General features: G+C 42.5%; 1 protein-coding gene across 2 annotated transcripts in view; it reads left to right on the top strand.

The window, feature by feature from the left end:
* The first annotated feature begins 1,042 nt into the window (after positions 1-1,042).
* Positions 1,043-23,929, top strand: part of ephb1 (EPH receptor B1) — a 170,785-nt gene continuing 147,898 nt past the window's right edge. The window contains exon 1 of one of the 2 annotated variants that reach the window (XM_084912542.1): positions 1,043-1,377. In XM_084912542.1, the coding sequence (XP_084768668.1) occupies positions 1,317-1,377 (61 nt within the window). In that variant the 5' untranslated portion in view covers positions 1,043-1,316. The remainder of the gene's footprint in view (positions 1,378-23,929) is intronic. The other variant, XM_084912541.1, reaches the window with a different exon arrangement.

The following is a 23,929-nucleotide window of genomic DNA, read 5'->3' as shown; positions in this document are numbered from 1 at the left end:
ATTGGGACAACCATTTATTAAATGTGAGTCACCTTTCATTTTTGTCGTTGCAAAGGTTGGGAGCAGAATAAAAAAAGAGATAGAAAGCAGTCAAAACAGCTCAAGTGTTGTTGGATAAATGCCGCACATATTTAAGTGTATTCCGTTATGCTATAACCTTAAGACATATACAGTAATTTTAGAAGCTGTGGACAATAATAAAACCCCCCAGATAAAAGTCATCCTTTATGTCCAGTAAAACGAAAGCAGGTGAAAAGTATCTGGGACAGTGTACTGTGAAGGGACAGCACTGAAGTATTAGGCCATCCAGTGGCCTGGGGTAAATTCAGACCTATTCAGGCTGCAGATTAACAACTCCATCCCAATTCTTCAGCTCCAGGGACACGGGTAGGGGGACACATCTATCCCAAGACAGGTGTATGGTTCTGGGCTACAGGGCAGCAACTGTCCCTCCCTCCGCTGAAGCGGACCCTGGCCCTCTGTGTCCCTGCAGGGAAAAGCCCATTGTGTGCACCATCTGTTGCCTCACAGACGCACACAAAAGGGGTGACGGAGACAACGGGAGAGAGCTGATGTGCAACGCCTGTTTAATATCATTAGGAGGTACAGCTGAATTTGTCAAAGCTATTAAAGAGCATTTTCAGTGTAAACAGGGCTTGAACCTGTGGGCACAAGTGAAGCTGCCAAGCTATAAAATCAGCTTTATTATTCATTCGGGTATCTGGGAAGTCCACTCAGAGTGACTCAAAATGAAATCAGCTGTGATTTTTAAGAGACTGATGAAATGATACTTTGAACCAAAGGTGGATGGGCTGCAGAGCAAGCGGTTCTCACAGTCAGAGTCAATCTTTACGGGGGTAAGCTCACTCTAGGTTTGCTTGACTTGTAGGTGCAGCTCTGAGCCGACTGGTGGCGTTATTTCCCTTCACTGTAGCGGATACCGCTTCAAATAGGTCAAGGAAAAGTTTTGTGTTTTGACAATGTGCGGTGGGAGGAGCGCCGGGTTACCGATTGGTTAGTGAGTTTCAGCTACCAGTTGGTGATTGGCCCCGGCCCTCTAATGGGGCTGTGAGCAGGCAATGTCGGGTCTCCCCCACCTACTCCACCTACACCCCCTCCCTGCCTCGCACCCCCTTGCTCGCTACACTTCGCTCCTTCCTCGCACTGATTGTCACACATTGTTTACTACGGCTTGAAATGTGACACACAACAGAGGCTATCTGCTGGAGTACCGCTCTGACAACTGGGATTCTTTTTGACGCGCCCCGTGCGTCTTGGTTATTTGGGGGACAGGCTGTGGAGACTACCCTTCTGCCATGACAGTGGATTTGTTTGCGCTCTTATGCGTGCTGGTCATCACATCCTCTGCGATGGAAGGTAAATAAGAAATTGGGACTAATACTTGCTGTATACGTGAACATGACTCTCTCCGAGGGGCGCTTTGTAGTGTGGGGATGCATGCAAGGTTCTGTGTGAGGCAGCGCTGCGTCCGTGGCATGCAGAGCGATGCCATGCACGTGGGTCGCTGTGGGCATCCCGTTATTTCAGAGCAGCATCCTCCGGCTCCGCTCGTGTACTTGTGAAGAACGAGACGTTGCGTGATTAAAATGCGTTCACAGCAGCGTGTGATAGTTTATCAATGACTGTTTATCTTTATTCTATACATAAGTGCATGCCAGCAGAAGCCTCCGTTATTATTTATGTTATATCTTCTTATATTTCCTTTTTTTTCCCTAAGTAGTTTTTTTTCTTAGGGGGATGCAAGTTCTCACATTTATTTTCCTTTTTTAATTAAACTAAATTACTACGACGAAAATCCACCGTGCATTGTTCTGTGGCACTTTGAATTGGCGAGGCAAACTCTATTAGACTGTGTTGATGGGAAGTTTCCCAAGATGCACTTTATGCTGGATTGCATTACGTCTTTTTACAACTGGAAAGCAACTACAAAAAATAGCCTCTCCCTTTCTGTCGACTATGCCCTGATTTTTTTCCTTCTCTTCGTGCATCTCTTTTCCTCCTTCTCTATCTTTGTCCGCATCTGCTCCTGTTTCCTTTCTGTTCCCTCTCACAGTCATCTGGACAAGCGTTGGTGTCAGTAGCCAATATCACCTCAGTTAAACATGTTTTTCATTTCCGCTGTGGGACCCCAGGGACCGGACACTAGGCTGTTGCCTGCGACATTATCTGCTGCACGGATAGCCCAGAGGCATGGTGGATATATAGTGTCTTCTCTCGTGTTATTGTACAGTAGCAGCCTCTTTCTAATATAACATACACTAAAGCACACCGGCTTCCCCTTGGCTGTCTGTATCCACTCCCACAAACAAGTAAATTAAAAGCACAGTTAAAATGTGTTTTCTCACACACAGGTTTTCTCTTTAATCATTTACAACTCTCCTCCTGGGCTGTCCCAAGCTCTGGCGGTGCTCTATAATTTGGCGGTGGCTTTCTTGTTTGTGCTCATCAGATTTCGACACTGATATGGATACCAAGCCCAGGCCCAAATTGCTACCTCTGCAAGAATGGATATTCTGAGGTTCAAATGTTTACCCTGTGTGAAATGACAGCAAGAAATGTAATTTTGGAGAGATGAGTGGAGGATGAGAGGGAAGAAAAAAATCTCCCTGCTTGGAAAGAGGTGTGGGATTTCTGCTTTGAAAAAAAAACAAAACGGGATGGGACTGAAGCAGATGGGCAGGGAGATGGCCCCTGGGTTACCTCAGTAACAAGGATGAAAGTGATTTCCTTGTTTTTTGATGCTAATTGAAAGGAGGTTGCCCCATGGGAAGGTTAAAATCTTTGCTGATCTGAACTCCAATCTGTTGCTCTTTCATTTTTTTTGTGTCTGTGCGTGCGAGAGAGAGACAGCGAGAGGGATTGAGCGGGGGCCATTGATCACATTATCCCTGCCTATCCTGTCACCCTTAATCTGATTAGTCCAAATCTGCTGATAATCACAAAGTGTCAGGGATCTGTTTGTATGCTGCGGGTGTCGGGGTATCTGTGTAACTTTAGAGCCACGACCATATAGAAGGCTGATTGTGATGAATTGAATGGTTTATTTGACCTTACGCATATGGTCGCATCAAACAACAATTACATCATCGATTCAGACCCTCAAGACCACGTACTGATGAACTGTGGGATGAAAATTATAAGGAAGAAGTATTCCAAGTGTGATTGCATGGGCGGTAGGCTGTGGCTCAGGAGGACGAGTGGCTTGCGTCATCGTATCAGGTGGTTTACGGTCGGTGGTTCAATTCCTGTAGTGTACCCGACGAATCTGCCGCAGCGTGAATGTGTGAGCGTTAGTTTAAAGCGGGTGAATGAGGGTTGTAGTAAAAAAAGTGCTTTGAGTATTCAAATTGAGTACAAAAGTACTATACAAGTACCAGTCTATTTGTCTCGAAGGTGGATTTAAACTCCAGCTGCAGCATAAATACTACACCACACATCAAGGCAAAGTATCAACTTACAGAAACACATTCACTGGCGAGCTATTGAAAAGGTGCAGAGAGGCAGTCAGAACCAGAGCAGAAGGTTATAACAGTTAAGAGTGAAGACAGGGCTCTGTATGGTAGCAGTGAAAAAAGACTTCTCATTATTATCTTCACTTTTCTTCACAGCTCTCCTCTTTTCCTCGTTTGTCTACCCTACTCTGTTGTTCCTAGTTTTCTTCCCTCATCTCTCTCATCGCTTCTTCAGCTCACTGTCTCTCTGGTATGCATACACTACTTGCCAACAGCAGCAGTAATACTGCTTTGCTTAGAAAGCCACTGCTTATTTATGTTTGCCCTTAAACCAATTAGGCCCAGATAAGCCCGCTCATTTACCGGCCCAGAATGTGGTGGTGGAGAAAGCTGGAGTGGAGCGAAGGGGGGATGAAACGGCAGCAGAAGATAGACAGAGACCGAATGAGATAAAACGATGAGCGAGACAGAAAGAGAGAGGTCAGCGAGTTTCAGAAAAGATACGGTATGCATGTTTTACAAATGAGATGACTGTAAATGAACTGGGCTAAGAAAGTAAACGAGCATCCTGCTATATCAGGGATCTGACATACAGTAGATGTCTGAGCCATGGCGCAGCATTGTAAAACAGCAGTTTTATTCGGTATGAGTATGATAAGAGAATGTTAGTAATGTGCTGTAACCAGTCCCTCAGGATGCTGTGCTAAGTAGCTGCACTGCACTATGGTGATGCATCATCCTCAAACGATGGAAGAGAATGTATTGTAGACTCCTGAATAAGTAGCAATCATGATCGCTTGATCAATAGTTGTAGGTTATGCAGGTCAGCTAAGTTAAGCAGTGGTGGTGTGGTTGATTAGAGGTCAGAGGAGAGAGTATAGAAGCTTACATTCGTACGCTTGTCTCAGTGTAAGTAACCGCTCTGTTGAAGTGTCCTTGAGCAACACACTGACTCACCTCCAGGGGTACTACACTGTGGATGACCTGTTGCTTCTCCCCTTGTTGTGCAGATAATTCAGCAAGTTTTTCTCTGTCGTTTCCCACCCTTTAAACCTTGCATTGAAACCGAGCTCATACTTTGTGACAGCAGAGTTAAAAATGTTCTACTGTTCAGTGTGTAAGTTGTGCGCGCTCACCAGCTGTGCAGAGGAGCCAGCCTGTAAAAAGAATCCTGTTGAGTCTCTAATGGATTTTAATGCAAGATTGCTCTTTTCCTCTGCTCTCTCATTTCATATTATTAGACAAAAATAACAAAGGAATTAAAGCTGAACCGAGGCTCGTGGGTTGATGTGGTAAGTGTAAAAAGACATAAAGCATTATTTGTGTGAGGGCTCACGTGTGTATTTTAGCCGCAGGCGCTACTGCTGACCTGGGACCACCTGAAGTAGAATTCAATTTCTCCCTTGTTTTTTACAGCCATGTGTGTATTGTACGTTTGGGTCCCCATGTCGTGAGTATAGCTCTAAAACACATTATAGCTGGCAGAGGCAGCAGACATGGCCTCATCCCATAATAGAGGCTTTATTTTGCCCACAGTGAAAAGACGACTTGTTGTTAAGGTTCGCTTACATAGCTTACTCAGCTTACTCAGCTATGACGACCCCCAGTGCAAACCCCCTACGTGCAGCTTGTGTACCTGCAGTCCTGCAAAAGTGCTTCTTTTCCTGTGAAACTATAACACTTCCAGCGCACGCAGTGCGAGGAACATTCTGTGAAGGGTTTCCCACATTTTCAAAATGTGTTTCACTTCCTCCTCCTCATTCTCTGCGTCTCTGCTTCCTTTCTCACTGTCTTCCCTCAAAGCTCACGTACACGTGACATCCACAGAGAGCACCCCTCAGAGTTCACCTTACCCCAGAGACATCTGAGCTATAGGATGGCCAGATGGTGGATGCAGGTTGGGAGCTTATGCATGTGCACAAAAAATGTGCACAGCCACCCCCCCCCTCCCCAGTGTGAGAATGAGTTCTGTCAAGGTAGAGCATAGAAAGAGAGAAATAAAGCACTATGCGCTGTATTGCAAGTGTCTCCTCTGCATCCCGGTCCATTTTAATTACTGAAATGGGACTTGCATCGTGGATATCTCATGTTCTTTACGACGCTGTTTTCCAGTGTCGTCCACGCATTTCCGAGCCCAGAGATTTACCGCGGCGATGCTATCAGCAGTGTTAGGTTCCTACCCGTCTTGCTTCGTGCTTGGCCCTTATCTGAGCAGGTGGCCGACTGTGGGACGAGAGCTACGGCCTTATCTGTGCAATCTCGGGGATAAGCAGACCCACTGCATCAGCAACATACGAAACGCATTAGAGCACAGGAGTGAAAGCGGTGACGCTCGTGACACAGTTCAACCTCAAACTGTGTGAGTCATCTGTTTGCTGGTGAAGCCAGATCGCTCAAATGGTAAGCACACAACAGGGAGAGAAGCACGCAGGCGCTCAGTGATTAGACTTGATGTGCACAAGAGCACAAACTTTGAGAGAACCCTCCAAGCCACACCTAGTATAGGAAAATGGCAATGCAGGTTATTGATTGGCTGCAGTGACCCAGCTTCTCCACCACTCAAGGATGGTAGTGTGAAAAATGTGCTTTTTCTAATTCTTTTTTTCAGTCTCAGAGGCTTTTTTTCCTCTCCATTATCACCTGTCCTAGAGATTGGGTGACAGTTGTTCAGTCAGCAGGAAAGGGGAGCCTCTTCAATATCTGTTGAGCTGAGAGGTGAGAAGAAAAAGCATTGATCATCGAGTCTTATTTCCCAGTGTTCACGCAGCCTTGCTCCTGAGGCCGTTATACTTAAAGCACCATTTCAACCACCTCTCCTCCAACCCATGGTCCCTTAAGCTTGTCCATTTCAGCTTCTCCTCACCAACTCAGGAGTCAACCCAGGACCAAAATGCTTGTTACTGACTTTTTCAGAAGTTCTTCTTGCCTGTTAGATTGTTCTTATGAATTTAATATGAGGGTGCAACCTTTAAGAGCCTCTTAATAGTGCAAAAAAAAAAAGACATATGGCACCATGTTTTTGTTGCTGATCAAATAAAGTTGTTAAGCTAGACTCTTTCTTTCTATTTCCCAGTAGACTTTAGGAAATATACTTTTTTAGACATAAATAACTGTGTAGTTATATTAAACCTCTGTCTACAGACGAGCAGGACGGATACCATTTATCACCTAGCTTCACCTTTCATGTCACCATTTTAGCATTAGCCATAGCCACTCGCCGCTACTTTCACGGTAACACATGGCTAATGTGGCTGTCAGGTAAATGCTAATAGTTGAAGTGAGAGCTTCACTGACCTCTTCAAAAAGGGTGAAGTGTGCATCACTGTTGATATTGATACTGTTAAAAAAAGAATTTTATTATTGATTACGATCAGAGTATTGTTTTTTAATTTTTTATTGGCAGCCAAAGTGCAAAGTACAGAAGGCACCGTCTCTGGCTGTGGGAGTATTAATTCGGATGGCGTGGGTATTTTAAGTAGAAATATATATTCCAGCATGTTTTGCAATGAAGTGTGCTACTTCCACCTGAATAATTTGCCAGTTATTTCACTCTGTTTTTATTTTACACAGCATTTTAGCCTTCTTAGTTGCATTTTGGCTGTAGATTTGTTTTTTGTGGTTGTAAGCGCAGGGTACACTCCCTTCTGTAAACTCTTATTTCCCAAACCTAACAGCCTTTGAAAAACTGGCTATTTCTCCCTTCTTCTCCCCAGTTTCCCCCCCCCCCATCTTTCCCTCTCCCCCCCGCAGATGTTTTTGGTTAAAAACAGATGCATTTATAAAGCATTATAGGGAAAGTGAAACATGAGCCTGTCGTCCTAAAGATGTAACAGGCACAGCATTGGCAGAAAGAGAGGAGAGAGACTGTTGGGGTTGTAGGCGTGCAGGCACAAAGAGCTTCATTTATGATTGTTATAATGAGATCTATTTTTAAGTCTGGCCCAGAATGAATTAATATGACTTTTAAGCCCAAAATCTAAGGCTTAAGGGCGACAAGTAGGAAGGGAGTGGTGCAAGAACACGTAGTGAATCAGTGTTTTTGTGACTTCTAATGTGTGGGAAACTTGAAACGTCTCTTTTAAAGTCTACAATCAAACTGATAAGAATATCAGCTAAGAGTACATGCTTGATAACTACACACTGTGTTTATTCAGCAAATCCTTGCTGCAGAAGTTTATATGTACAATATATGAAGCTGCCACCATACAGGAATTTTATAAAACTGTGGGACTTTTGCATTTAAAGTGAATTAGCAGCCCAGCGGATGCTGTGTCTCCAGCGCTCAGAGGAATTAAAGGCAGAACGTTAATAGGGCTGAAATTACGGTTGGTGGTGGAAGCTGCTCCACTTCTGATTAAATAAAAGCCGGCTCCTCTACAGGCTGTTTCTCATAGGGACTGACAAGCTCTCACACACACACAAGTACAGTTGTAAATGTGCGAGAGCCTCGCAGCGCACACATACACAACGACATGCATAGCTTTGATGTGTGGAAAGGAAATGAGCAGAGACTGAGAGCTAAGGGCCTGGGCCTGAGGCCTGTCCCATTATTAATGAGTAAGTGCCAGAGCTTCTCCCAGGTTCAGGACATGTGGACATATTTCACTATTCGCCTGCCCTTCTCCTCACCATAAATGTAATCTCTTATTAAACATTGGCTTCGTGGCAAGAGAGTGTCAGAGAAATTGTGCACGAATATTTGTGTGTCTGCATTTGTGTCCCATTAGCAAGAGAAATGAAAATAGTGGTGGAGAAAAATGAAGTGCCTGCGCAGTGCAAAATGGAATGCCAGCTTCCAAGGGGGACATTGATGGGCCAATAAGTAGCAGTGGTGGGAGGACAGTTTTCACCCTGCATAACACTGAATCTCTCTGCCAGGCAAATTTCAGCCTGCCCTGTGCTGTCCACTTTTCTAGCTGGAGAAGAAAAGAGCATTTCTGGAGGTAATTAACTATTGATTTGAAGCATAGAGGGTAATGGGGAAATGAGCGGACAGTATCTCGATCTACCGGCAGCGGGCTGGCTGGCTAGAGTACAACTAAGAAAACTGACAGGGTGTGAGGAGCATTTCCTAAGTGAAACAAAGCCAAAGGTGGTTTGTTTGGGTGTGGAGTTCTGTTTTCATTTTGGCAGAGAGAAGAAGGAATCAGAAGCCTGTGAATGTCTGTTGATTGCTGCCTTACTTTCTGCGTCACATGCAGCTGTTAAACTGTGGGGTCTTTGATCAGGACGGCATCCTTGACACTTATCTTCATTTGACATCATTTCTGAGAAAAAAACACAGTGACATCATCTGTGGGGTCACAAATCCCTTGACATCACACCTCATCCAGCTAACTTCAAACTTAGGATCACACCTACTTGGATCCAAACCACTGCGGCCAAAAGACTGAAGAGACACACACACACTGGGATTTCTTCATTTATTAGTGAGATTTTTCTTTCCTTAGCTTGCCATGTTTATGTTTGGTTTGATGGCCAAGTTAATTCGAGTCTATATTGCTGACCTTCCAGGACCAAAGGGACTAATTTAAATGAGACGCATCCCGAGTTCAATTCAAAACCAAACGTCCTCAACTTACACTTTTAACCCTGCAGGAGATGATATATATTTCACAGAGAGTGTTGCTGTGTTCCTTCCTCTGCGCTCTCCTTTGACAGCTCTGTGTGGTATTGTTTTTGTTAGCGGCGAGCTAGAGGACAAGGATTAGGACTCATTTGTGCAAGAGAACAGAGGCGACGAGGGACGAAGAGACAGAGAGGGAGCAAATGATAGGCCTGTATCTGCCTACAATCTTGTTTGTCCTAATGAGGAGGCTGGTGGTTCTGGCTGCTAACCCTTAAGCACATCCAGCCTTTAGAGTGCGTATGGCTACATGTCATTTTTATGAGAGTACGTCTCCCTAGCTCTCTATGGGGATTGTGATTTAAAAAAATGGAAAAAAAAACTCTGATGTAGAGAGGTTTTATTGTTGCTGTTAGCCAGAGTAGTTTATGTATTTGCTGTTAGTGCAAGCTTAGTTGTTACAATTGCAGTTGAAATTTCTGAAGAATGTCTTGATTCAGCTAGTTAGCAGACTCAGTAATTCACTCTTTTCCCAAACCTCTATTGGGGCTCAGTGAACGGTATAAATTCATGCCCCTCTTCAATTGTTCTCTTCCTCCTCATTCCCTATTCTTAAGAAGTCTGTCCCCTCCCTGCTTTCTGCATTTAAAGCGGCATGCCTTTGATGTGAGCTTTACACACTGTTAGACACCCACTCAGCAGATTGACACTGATGTCTGGGCGGAGTCGGTCCATTTCTGAGAGCTGGGGAGATGAACTGCCTGAATATACTGTACACATATGGTACACAGTCAGGTAGTTTTAAATAACATAAAGTGGGATGTGGACGTGAATGAACAGATGTGCTCATTTTTCCACTCCGGCCGTGCTGCACTCAGCTGATGACGTGTCAAGATGATAAATGTTCCTACTAAGCCAAGCTGAATGTAATTGTAGAGCGCTTTTCCTGGTGTTTTACAACTATGTCACACCGATTTTAGAGGAAGCTCAGTTAAAACCAAAAGAGACATTCTTGACATTTAAGATGTCGATTGGATATTATTTAAAAAATTAAAAAAATCCACCAAATTCCCTAAATACCCCTCCAGCACAGTGTTAGAGCTTTGCTACAGAACAAGTTCAGTAATGCTGAATGATTTGTAAAGGCCTAATTAGGGAGGACGTGCATGATGTGCATGTGTGTGTTTGTGCTGTACAAATTGTCAGATGTAATTTGTGTGTCTGTTCTAGGAATCACTTAGTTAAGATCGTGTAATTAAAAAAAGAAAACATACACATACAAACACACCAAAAAACTGTTTTTATTCATCAAAACATCCACAAAACAAAAAAAACATACATTTTAAGGCAGATGCAATCATTGACCAAACCTAAGACAGACCCACAGTTAGAAAAAACTGGGGCAGAGACTTAACAGTAAAAATTGAGGAAGACTGATTAAGGTTATAACATAGTTATGATATAGTCAGTAGGCGTATAAAAGAATTTTCAAGATTTTTCTGTATTATTTTTCTTTCTTTTTTTTTTTTTTTTACCTAAGCCAATGTCAGTACTATGAAAATGTCTTGCGTCACACCTCATTTCTTTAACTTTTGCAAGCAAAATAAGAACTAGGTGGAGTAATTTATTGAAATGTGTGCAAACATCATCATGATTTACATTTCTTAAATACATGACTTTCAGATGTTGTCCATCTGCTGTAGATTGTCTTTGAGGTCTGACAGTCCTTCTTTTGTCCACCACTTGTCCAGTTTAATCAGTTTTTTTTAAGGACGCTGCACATATCTCTGCGCGCCATGCAGAGACGTGCCAAGATTTCGACTAAAAGCTCTTTGGGAATTGCCTTGTTGTTGCACAAATGCTATTTTATGCTTGTCAAACTGTGTTATCATTGGCATTTTCTATTGATTGAACTAAAGAAATGGGAAGAAATTATGTGTTTTTGTGGCAGGCTGCTGGTAATAAAATGCCTAAAAATACAAGTTAAAATTGGCCTACCTTGTTTAGAAACCATACTTGTTCATCTATTGAGACTGGTGTATTTATTTATTCTTGAATAATTCATAGGTCAGCGTTAAGAGGCTTAACAAACAAAACGTTCCTCTCAAAATGGTCAAGTGCAAGGACTGGACAGAGAAATGAGTGAAAAGGCAGCCAGTTTCCAAAGATAAACCTTGAAAGAGCTTCAGAAAGCTTGCAGAACTATTGCTCAAGGCTGCTTTACAAGTTACAAGAATGCCCCAATCCTTGGAAGCAAACTATAAAGAAATGAGTGGTGGCCCAAGACTTTCCCATACTGGTCCTGTGAATGGTTTAACAAATAGAAAAACAACTTGGAAGACCTGAAAAAGAAAAAAAAGAACCGATAAAATGTTATTACTTTATATAGTTCAGCTGTTATCTGACCACTTGTGTTTACTAATCAATAGGTTAAATCCATTTGTGTTATTGTATATAAGCTTTATAAATAGTGCTTATAACAGCAATTGAAATTATAAATCTAGATCTGTGTCATGACTATATTTTCAGGGTTGGAATAGCAAAAATCTGCAGGTTGGGGAATTGCATAGATCATGCATACTTCTGTTTTATGTACGGCAGCATCATCTCTAATATGATCCATCACACAACTTCATGGTGGAATGGTCAGTTTAAGAAAGTGTGTATTTTAAAAAAGTTTAATTTTTATGTGTTTGTGGGTGTGTTTGTCAGTACATGTTAAACAGAAGGAGATTTTGCTTTGTGTGAGAAGAATCTTACCTGCAACTGGTATCGTTTCTTTATTAGAGTACTTGGGTTTGAATGAATCACGTTGCTGAGTTTGTCCCAACTATATATTTCAAGTGGGTATATCATGTTCCAACGTGTCTTAATGACAATATTGACTAAGTAATACTGATTATAAAGCGGATGTCTAGACAAAAAGCAGTTAGCTTAGTAGAGTCATGCAGGGGTGTGTTACAGTGTTACAGTCTCCCAGGCTTTTGTTCTCCTCACGAAGGCTTTAGTCTTTCTTTCCTCAGACAACACTAAACAGGTTAGGGAAAATAAGGAAATTACTTCATTTTTTTAAAAAGCAGTGCGTGAGTATCTTAGGCTGTTACGATTTGCAGACTCATGTTCATAGTTCTTCTTTCCACATGATCAAATCATAGCAAATGTTTTTTGTCTGTGTGTTTGTTGGTGAATATGTAACCGTTGATGACTCATCTCTTTGTAAAGAAAGCCAGGATTAGTTTGAAAGTTTGAAAAGAAAATGCCTGACCCTAGAAAATGCTTTCATGTCTCAAATAATCCAGCGGCCCACCATTCATTTGGCACTTAAGGAAGCCACTTGATATGTGAACTTGCTTTACCCGATGTGCAACAGAGAGGCACAGATGTGTATTGCTCTCTTCGCGTGATGGTTATAACTCCTGACAAGGTCACTGTGTGAGTCTTTGAGTGTGTCTTGTGTGCGTATTTGTGCGAGGAAATTCAAGCTTGTGTAAAATGTTTTTCAGACACCTGCCAATGATTGGCCGAAGAGGACACCTTTTTTTCTGTTATTACTGATGGCTGAAAATTTAAAAGGAGCCTGGAGAGTGACTTACATTTCTGCACGTTCTGTTTTTTTGTAATCAATTTGTGGTTCATGCAATGCTCTGTGAATCTCTTTGAACTCTTTGATAAACATCCTTTAGCAGCTTCTAAAAGGAAGAGCATGATGGATGGTCTGACGGACAGATAATGCATCTAAAAAAAAAAGAAAGAAAGAAAGAAAGAAAGAAAGAAAGAAAGAAAGAAAGAAAGAAAAAGGGGGAAAAAAAAAGAAGCAGAAAAGATGAAGCGCAAGCAAGAAGCGTCCTTTCTCTTTCTGTTGTCTTGGCTGTACAGATTGATTGTGAATCGTCCAGGATGTATGAGCATTGCGATCATATCATGGATCAAAGCATGGGGAGGGAATGACAGATGTCGTAAGCGTCCTTTGTTTATTTGAGAGCCGAGTGGCTGTGTGATGGATTGGCTGTGTTTTTTGGATACTAGGATGATTTGTCATCTCCTATGTGTCCCTTTGTGTTTGTTTTAAACATTTAACCCTTTAAAGCCGGTCGGAGCGGACACGCTCCATTTTGCGTAACTATTTTTAAATCCCGGTAGCACTGCAACCACGTAAGCTAGCGCAATAATTTTTTTTGCATATGAAACCGGAGGAGTTGTACTTACATCTTATGCCATTAGCTTGTCCTAGGTCACGGTTTCCTTCCACATATAGCTTTGCAAAAACTGCATAAAAAGCACTTGCAGCAACAAAAACATAATATTCCAGAAACACGCTTTGCCGATCCGATCAGCTGTTTGTAACACTTCCTACGTCCATCAGCGTGAACTATCGCATGTCCGGCATGACCTGCCCGAAACCGGAAGTGACGTCATTTTGCGGAAATGTAGTTTTTTTTTTTACCATCGTGGCCTTATGAGCCTATACTTTTTTTAAAAGTTATGTTTGACTTCATGACTTTCTGTGTCGTTTCTGGGATGCTGAGGACTCATATTGCACTGCTGGAAATATTTTATTTTGATGAATATGCTGTTATTTTGCAAATTTGCACTATAATATATTTTTTCGTTTTTCCTGCAGTATATGAAAATTGGTGTATCACAAAAATAAAACTATGAAGACACTTAAAATAAATTTCCTTTGGTGGGAAACTAGTTTGTGCAACTTTTTTGTATTTACAGTTTTGAGGGATAAGCCTCTTAAATTTCTCTAACTAGAAATATATGTTAAAAAAACAAAAACGATTTTAAATTTTTTTGTAGTTTATTGCACTTTTTTGCAATTTATGTAATTACTATGCACTTAATGCAGACATATTATTAAAATTTGGGCTATAATGGTTGTATTGATGTATAGCAACTTGAAATGCTCCAAAAAATGGCTCCACAGCATGTAAAAATATACTATAAGCTCTGGCGGACTTGGTTCTATGGTAGGTCTTAAAGGGTTAAAGGGGCAAACAAAAGGTTTGTCCCCTCCTGAAAAACGTCCTAAAGTTGGACATTTTGCAATCACGCGGGCATTTATAGGTTAAATAGTACAAGCCATTAAAATTGTAAGCCCACGGCCGCTTTTAGGGAGTATTTTTATTTAATATTACCTTCAATGGGACATTTGTCAAAATTCTAGAACATTATGTGAGTATTCCTGTTAGACTAAATGTGCCTCAAAGAAATGGGGCACCAGTGGTGGTAATTGGGCCATAATTGGGCTGTTGAAGAAGGGGTTAAGTGGGTTTCAGTCAAGGTCATTTCGAGTGGTAGGCTATATGTACCCTAGAATGCCCCCCAAACTCCTGAGCATTGTAGATATGAAATTGTGCTGGCGAGCTGAAATCATGCTGTAATTGCTACAGCTACACTGGAGATTTGTAACACACATGGACGTGCGGTTGTACGGTGTGCTCCCATCTCAGGTGGAGAGTAGATCGGGTCATTGATATGGAGGACCATTTCTATGCTAACAGCTCCTGATTGCGCTGCCTTTCACATTGCAGTGACATCAGCACATTGCTAATTGACAGATAATTGCCAATAATCACGACATGGATCAGTGTGAGTTCAATTAGCAGAGCCTGCTCCAGCGTGCCAGCTCTTTTAAGAAAAAAAAAAGAACTGATCATTGGGCTCTTGTTTAGTAGCCTGGAGTAATCAAATTTTTCAAGAACAATTTTGGAAATGGTTGTGCATTGTGGATATGTTTGGGATTTTCACGTTGCAATGTGTACAACAGTGTTTGCTGCTGCCTTCGAGTGAGATAAAAGCCAGGGACTTGTAATGGGATCCTGTCTGTTGGGAAAAGATGGAGGAAATCGCTGGGAGCAGGAATGTGCTTGACTTGTTCGTTTGGGTCAGTGGAGGAAGTACTGGTGTCTGTTTGTGTGTGTGTGCATGTGTGTGCGTTAGAGGGAGTTGTTATTGTCCAAAACTGTATTTGCTCAGCAATAGAAAAACTGAAATGTGATATGAATATCCGCTCCATTCTTCCATGAAAGTACCTGAAAATACCCCTGAAAAGGTCCCATTTAGGCTCGCTCGCAGACAATACAGTACAATGCTCCTGATGACAGGCTAACTGGGGGAGGAAATAGCCCTGCTAGGGCCAACATAATAGCGGAATATTCTGGAAGCCACAGGAGGGATTTATGGAGGCAAATAGTCTTTTTCTAACATTCAGTGGAACAGTGTGTATGGGTTATGTGTGTGTGTGTGTGTGTGTGTGTGACATGCTGACCTTCTATGCTGTGTGTCCACCACGTTCTGTGATGAAGTGAGATGTGTGAATTGGAGTCTTGCCTAACCTGTCAATCAGATGAAGAGATCATTAGAGGTGTCACACTCAAATCTCTCGTCTCTCTAATCAGCTGTCATACTAACAACCCCAACTTCTCCATGTGCCCGTGGCTGGCTGCCAAATGCAAGTTCATGAGTTGAAGCTGAATACACGGTGGAATTAAAGCCTTGGTTATTTTGCTCATGAATTTTGTTCAAATGGCTCATATATCAAGGTGAACACCCCTTGGTTGTTCTCTCTTCCCACATTGCCAAGGAGATGACTCTATCTTGGGGTCCGCATGTAGCTCATGTTGGATCCCTGTTGCTCTCTAACAGTGAGGGAGTGCAATTAGCGCTGCATTTGCTGAGGGTGGCATGGAACCAGAGACCTGTCACCTCTGCTTCACAGCTCAGTCTTTGAAGACACGTATGCACATGCGTGTGCATGTGCATACGTGCGCTGGCATGCGTGGGGAAAGGGAGCATAAAATCACGGCACCTGCTTTGCAGCAGGTGGTGAGACTGCCTCACCAAGACAATGTGTGTGTGGGAGGAAGGGCAAGATGCAGTGAAAGGCATATTGCATGTGATCAGAGACAGAACAGCATCTAAATGCAGGCACTTATTTGTAATCAATGTTACCGCAGGTCCCTTTGGGTATGCTAATGTATTCTAAAATGTTAATATATTTCAGTGCCAAACCCCTAAGTTGTATCATCGGAGTGAATGAGCGATGGTGCACACCATGACAATGAGATGGAAATCTGTTTTTGGAATGTCATACAGTATCTTGGGGGAAATGAATTCCTGCATACAGTTATTGAGAAATTGCATTGCACTGTTACTGACTGGACTCCTCAGGTAGCAACCATTGCAACTTGTTTATTAGAATTATTTGATCCAAGTTTGAAAGTCCCTTTGATGTTTCTGGTGAAGGGCTGATGTGGCACAAAATGGTCAGAAGCTCATTGACGTGGACAGGGAATTTGATAGGGTGGGCTGTAACTGACCCAAGAGACTGGCAATTGGATGTTGTAGCTGTGAAATCTCTCTTGATCATGGAACAGCTGGATATGAACATTTGAGAAACAAACCAGAGGAAAAAGAAATCATGTCTATTCCTTTGTCTGTTTCTCTCACTCGTGATACCTGGTGATTTGTTTGTGTTTTTGCATAATGATCAAAGCTACCAGATGACTTGTTTTCTTTTGACTGACATTAGACTCTTTCGAAGCTAAGATTTACATGTAGTCAATGTCCTAAATCAAAGGTCAATGGCGAAACAAGTGAGAAATGTGGTGAAATCTCTGGTCCAAAGTGGGTGATCCTAACTGAGTGAACAAGAAAAAAACTCAAACGATCTCAAAAATGTACAAATTTTTCACATGTTGACCACTTAAAAGCTTTATAAAAAAATAACCAAATATGTATAACCAATTAGTTTTGCACACTGCCTATATTTTTATTATTACTATTATTATAGGGTCCACTTTAAGTAGACATTGTCATTGTTTGTTTTTCGTCTTTCATATTGTTGCTAGTCAGCCAATCAATTCCTCTTGTGCCTCGTCTGCCTGCGTTTCTTTCTCCCATCATCCACACAGTAGACTGCCAGGTTGTGTAACATGTTGGTTGGCTTTGTACTCACAGATGATGACTTTTGACAGTTGCCTACATTTATGTAATTAGCTTTGTGTTGAGTCAAGTGCATGTGTGCACTATGAGTTTTATTTATTTATTTATTTTTTGCATAAATGTGCCTACATGTGGGTTTGTGTGTGACAATGAGCGCGGATGCTAGTGACAGCTGACTGGGCCCACGCTTCTTAAATTAGCCTTGCTGTCTGGCCCCAAGGGAAGGCATGGATGTTCAGATATGGAGAACGCTTTAAAGCTTCAATTCCTGCTTTCCTTCTCTGTAGAGGATACAGCCATCCGAGTCCCACTTCTGCACCTCAGGATCTGAGCGAACTTATCCCACAAGCAGTAATGACAAAAGGGAATCTGGGCCTGGGCCTAGTGCCAGGATTAATGTTTATCGTGGAAAAGCTCGTGCCGAAGATGCTTGCTGCAAGGAAGAGCAAGAAAAAATATTTTATTCTTCTCCTTGCAGCTATCGAGTCTCTTGAAGAGTTTGTGCTGTTATTTAAAATATTTGCTTTCTTTATAGTATAGTTATATTGAGCATGAATGTTTACAGCAGAGTCTTGATCTTGGAGTAAAGTATTGGAGAGGTTATTGTCAGAGCTACACGATTTGCAGTAACACAGGTCGGGGACATGCCATCATTAATGAAGTTCTTTTGGGTTAGTGATTTTTAATGGAGCTGAGGTTATAATCACCACCTGAGTAGTAATCTGGAGGTGATCAATGTGGCAGTATAGTTTATTGTTTGGCTCGTGTGTGTGTGAGTGACTGGATAGATAAAGGAATAAAAGGGTCCCCGTGTGACTCGGGCTTTATTAAAGAGAAGTTAATGAGTTCCCATGTCTCATTTTTTCCTCCCCTCCCAATTTATTCTCGCCTCCATCTCGTCTTCATCCTATCTTTTTAATATCCCCGTTGTTCATACTGTTGCTCAAAGTGTGTTCATGCTTTTTAGGCACGCTGCCTTGTCCTGGTAAGTAAATTACAAAACTGAGCCACAGCAGCACTGGGAATACAAATATCAACATATCTGGTTACATCCCAATCTGCTGCCCTTTTCTCTTTCTCTTGTGGGCTGCCACTCTCATCTTTTTCTCGTGCACGGAGGAATCTCGCCTCTATCGCTGTCTGCTAGTTGGATTTTCATGCTAATTCAAGTAGATCTAATCTGACTGAGGCTGATCTCAGATGTTGTGCGACGTCCCTGATGTTGACGTGTGTGAGCATGTTTGTTCATTTGCGTTTCTCGTATTATAGCGTTTTATTCTTTTCATGCGCGCATCCTTTGTTCCTTGAAATCACGTAGCTCTTGCCGCGCTGGTATCAATGATGCTAATAGACTTCTACAGTGCTTTTGTCTCCACTGTTTACCTTGTGGCTTGATACATGAGCCCTTGCTGTCTGTCCTAGTCTGTGTTATGTTCGGAGAGGTTAGTCACAGGAGAAAACTCACAGAGTCTGCAGGCAGTAAAAAGTTAGTGATAACAGGTGGCACTTTGTAAAACTCAACTTGGGGGAGGAAGAAGAGCCAGCGGAGAAAAGAGGTGAACGTGAACGAGGTAGACGAGGGCGTAGAAAAACAGAAAGCCGTGTTTGTGCGCTCTCTCCCGAGGCACAGAGTGCAACCAGTGACCTGACATGCCGGCGGAATAGTGTTCTGCTGCCGTAGCATCAATCTGCTTGTCCCTGCTGCAGAGGCAGGAAGGGAACAGCAGCATGAGCACACAATGCTTTGTCGCTGAACACTTTGTACAGTTTCTCCTCTGTCATGGTTGCTGGAGAAATTACACACAGCGAGCAGACATGGCAACAAGCGTGCACAGGCACACAATCACAGAGAAATTGCACCAGCATGATGCTTCCTTATGGAAAAAAAACAACAACTGTAACATGAGGATAGCAGGTATGGTTTGAAGGAAAACATGCTCTTAATTGCTCTGTTCTTTATGTGTTTTCTCACAATCTCCAGCTTTATCAGTTTGACAGAACAAATGTAGATCTGTGTCTGTGTCTTTGCAGCACAGTGAGATTTTAAACCCGGTATATTTCATGTCATCTGATTCCATTCCAGTTTTATTCTGGAGGCTTCCCCTCTCTCTGTCTCTCTCTCTCCTGCTGACTGTAGCCATCTGGGCTTTTGATCCAGTGGAAATACTCTGACAGGCCTATTTGAGGGGAAGAGAGATGACATTGTGTTGCCGCAGATCCATAGTAGGGACATGCAGGGGGCACTAGCAAAAAGTCTGTCTCGTGGAGTCTGTCTTCAAAAGGCAGAGGGGGATACTATATCCTTCTGGAAGATCTATGCCGTGTGATGTGACTGACATTCTCTCCTATTCGCTGGAACCCTGTTGGACACTGAGAGCTGACACATCTGTGGCACCAAGCCAAATCAACTCTGATTTACACCACACCACCATCTAGAGGGAGGGCCGGCCCAGTCACCCTGTCTTTCCGAAGATGTATGGCGAGGCGTTAGCGCAGCATCAAAAAACAATCACTCACAGAGACACACACATGCATGCGCGGACTCATAATAAAACATGATGAGCGCTTGGAAGTATCTCCACACAAGTTATGGCTGCTAATGTTTCACGTACATAAATTTCCCTTGCGCGCTGACAGAGACATCAGCAGCCGCTGCTGACAGATATTTTGTTAAGACAGAGCCATAATTGCAAATAAAACAAACGTGTTGGCCCGGTGCCCATCTGGAGTCATTGTGATTACATGTTAAAACATTTTGTGAGCGAGCAACATGTTCCCATCCTGTTACCCATCACTCTGCTGTGAGGCCCATAGAATGTGGAAGAGATTAAAATAGTGACGTGTTATGGGGAGGGGAAAGGAAGAGCTAAAGCTGGTTGGCAGGATTTAAGACTGATATGACAAAAGAACCGGGGGCAGTGATTTTGCAAAGAGGATGTGAGGCATTGTTATTGTCAATTGCTGTTATAATGGCAGTATGGGCAGCAGACTAGTTGAGTATATGAGCCACTTGATCATCACATCTTGATAAACCTCCACTTTCTGGGTGTTAAAAATAAAGGTTTCTTTGAGTTTGCATTAGAGATGGCATGATACCACTTTTTTATGTCCGATACCGATATCATAAATTTGGATATTAGCCGATACCGATATGAATCCCATATAGTGTTTTTTAATCAATAAAACAGTTTTTTTAATATCTTGCTGCATTTTGTATAAGTTCATACTCAAGTTTAAATAAACAACAACACTAATGCTATTCTGTTATACCTGTATGTAAAAAATAAACTGCACCCAAAATATTTCATAGTTCAGCAAAACTGATCAATCTAATAAACTTAAACCTGCACCATCCTTCCTATTCTGGTATTTTAAAGAGTACTTAGCAGAAATAGAAAGAAGCAGAAAGAAAAGTATGTCTTTGTGCCCCCTTTTCCCTGTTAATGCCCTATCGGCCCCCCTGGCTAAACTTTGCTAGATCCGCACCTGCACAGTTACCAGTCGTCAGCAGCGTAGAAAAAGATCCTAGTGTAGAAAGTAATATTAAATAAATTCTAACAACAGCCTATAAAGCTTAAACGTGCTGCTGTTGTTCAGCTGCTGGTTTCCTCTTTCTGGTGCAAAAACCAAAGAACGAGAGACGGACTCGCGACAGAAAAGCCGATCAGCTGATCATTAAGCAGTTTCATGATTGAAGTAGCAGCAGGAGAGGGAGGGAGAGAGAAGAGGCAGTCGCTCCATATATCAGTTGTTAAGCTTAACGTGGGAATGCTTTACAAACATTCAGAGATGAACTTACACACTTGCTTTTCTTCTCTCTGGGATAACTTTCTTGGAGATGAAATGCCGGTTTGGTAGCGAGGCTACAAATACACACAGCCGCTCTATCACGTGAGCACACTGCTCCGAGGTGCTATGGTTATGAGCTGAGTTACGCCGTGTGGCAAGTTTTGTGAGGTGCTTTTTTGGTATTTAATGGATCGGATTACATTTTTTTATTTCTCTCCGATATCCGATCCAGTAATTTACGTCAGTATCGGACCGATACCGATACGTAATATCAGATTGGTTCATCTGTAGTTTGCATACTTTCTAAAGCTGCGTCACTATGTTCATGATGTTTACGGAGAGAAGTAAATGTGAATCATAGTGCTAAAATAGAATTGATAGTTACTCTAACCCTTGCAGGAAAGAACTAAGAATGTAGCTCAGCATCCCTGTTAGGAAAAGGATGCCGTCATAGGCCTAAAACATGCAAATTGAGTACCATTATGGTAATTGCAAAGATTCGGCAAAAGCAGGACCACTTCACTTATTCAAACTTTTTTCTGCTCCTTTAGGAATCCTTTAAACGTGCACACAGACATATGTGGCCCCATGTAAACATTCTAATTAGTGGTGAAGTTGACAGAGAGGAAGCCTATTTGGCCTAGGCCCTCTGGCTGGGCTTGGCTGTCTGATCTATAGGTCCCCAGTTTGCCAAGCTCGCATGTTTTAGAGCGTCTCAAAACGAAGGGCGCACGAGGCATTTTGAAACCTGTTGCTTTCACTGTAACAAATCCCTACCTGTGTGGCCGTGTTTGGAAAAACACATAATTTTGTTTGCATATATTCGCGCTTAATTCCATTTTTTCTTTCCTTTTTTCATTCGCAGCCTCGCTCTCCTTCTTTCCCGCTCTCTCACACGCAGAGGAAAATTAATTAGGGTTGGCACAGCAGCAGCAGCAGCAGCCTCGTTCTAATAAATCTCTCCATTATCTAAAGTGATTGGTGGACGCTGCAGCTCATTTCCTCTCAGAGTTGAGACCTGAGATCTGATGTTTCCCATTTTTTCCAAGTGCCTCAGCCACCTCGGTGCATGTGTTGCGAGCGAGGTCATCGCGAGAAAAGGAATTAAGTGCTAATCACAAATTCTTTTGCATAAAAAACACTATGAAGATAATGGTATTGCACGGGAGTCTTTAATTATTTTGTTAATGAATAGCCTGCTTAATCTACTCAAATTATTTAGCAGACATTGATTTAAGGCTTGTCCTCCTCCTGACCACCCACTGATATTTAGTGGCCCTTTTGTGCACATCACTTGGTGCCATCACCAACAGCCTCTTGTGTTGTCAGCACTGTATTTGCTTTTGTGAGTGCACCTGCCTGGCAAAAAAACCCCATTGTGTGTCTGTATATATTTATATTTATTCAGTAACAGCTACCCTGGATTGGTCAGTCAATGAACTTTTGTGAAACAAACTCAGTGCCATGGCACAGATTGGTGACCCAGATCCTCGTTGGCCTAAACTTGTAAGCCGTTGTGGCAAAGATTAAGTATCCCTGCATGCGAGAGGAATTTTAAGCGGAAACCATTTCTTCTTCCTGTTCCATGATGACATCACAGGTGTCTGGGGAGCCACTGAAACACCTGTGTCCCATCTCCATGGCAACTGGCTCAAGGCCTTTGGGTGATGGAAGACATAGATGAGGCAGACTTGCACATCCAGGCGTACACATGCACATACTTGCACACAGCTAATTTTTTTTTTCTTAAAGAAGGACTTTAAGGCCAAATAAATCACACAACATGAAGTCTAGGGTGAGAGCCTCTGATGAGATATAGAGCCTACAGAAATAGGCCATTGCAGACCCCATTCCTTCTAGCCACCACCAGAGTTAATGGCTTTCAGGTCTCTGGGTGACTCTCTGATTCTTTATGTGATTGCAGGTTTGTCTTTGCTCTACCAGTTCCATTTCTCAACTGCATGGCCACTGTAAAAAGCTGCTTGGTGCTCTGTCCTAATGAACGCTTTCCTGCGTTGTAGTCTATTTGAAATGCGACCCCGATTGTACAGTTCAGTTATTTCATTCGTACAGTTTTTCGAAGAACTCAAACTGAAGAACTGAGAAAAAGATGAAACAAGGAAGGAAAAGGCAGGACAGCATAGTAGACAGAAATAAGGAAAGGAGGGCAGTGACTTTTACAGTAATACTGGAAGAAAGTCAAGTGTGGTTGGTGAAGCAGAACAGCATTGCTTGAGTGGGGTGGGTTGAAATGTGCCTTTCCTAGTGTGCATTTTGACTGGTGCTCAACCCCCGATTCTCTGTTTGAAAGGCTGTAGCTCAGTTTGCTCCAAATGAGAGGCTCAACAACTTTGTGGTATCTCTGTCTGTGGTATCTTTGTGCTATCTATCTAACAGAGCAGCAGAGTAACACACAAAGTCACTAACTAGCCTGTGACTTGCAGTATGACTCAGTGTGCCATGGCAGTCTGGTGGAGGTTGTGATTTTAAATATAGCACAATTCCAAAGTACTTATTGACACCAAACTGAAGCTGAAGTTGTGCACAGCAACTCTAAAGGTGAATCATTGTCATAATGGAAAGATGTAAGTAGGCTGCACTAAATAGGTCACGTGGCTCTGTCAGGAGAACGTTATACTAAGATGTCCAAGTACACACATGGGCATTTGCAACTTAGGTCCGCTAATCACTGGGTTGGCGAGTGAGTACATGACCCCACAGAATGTGCTAGACAGTAAACCCCAGGTTATTCCCAATGGCAGAAAGGCAAGTGCTTTCCCATCCATTGGTATGTCTGTGTGTGCGTGGCTGAGTGTGAACGAGAAACATGGTGTAAAACCTTTTGCAGAATGTAGCTAAAAGAACTATGCAAGATCATTTACTATTTACACGTTCATACGGACCCTACTCATTCACATGCGAATACGGGGTTACCAGTAGCAACGCAGGCCCTGCGGCATCCTCGTGTTTACTGTTTGCCAAGCAGCCAAATATCCAGCACCATTAACCTCATCATTGCGACATAATCAGCTGCGGATGAAGCTGCCACTAAATCGAGGCAGCCTTCAAGGCACAATTATAAATGTTAATTAAATGTTGCTCTGTCTTGCATTGGCTTGACACATGATGCAAAAAAAAAAAAAAAAAAAAA

Source organism: Perissodus microlepis, chromosome 18, assembly GCF_051167445.1.
Source record: "Perissodus microlepis isolate ML-2025 ecotype Zambia chromosome 18, ASM5116744v1, whole genome shotgun sequence".
In the NCBI taxonomy this organism is placed as follows: domain Eukaryota; kingdom Metazoa; phylum Chordata; class Actinopteri; order Cichliformes; family Cichlidae; genus Perissodus; species Perissodus microlepis.
The sequence above is the reverse complement of the archived record's forward strand: the minus strand, read 5'-3'. Positions and strand labels throughout refer to the sequence as shown.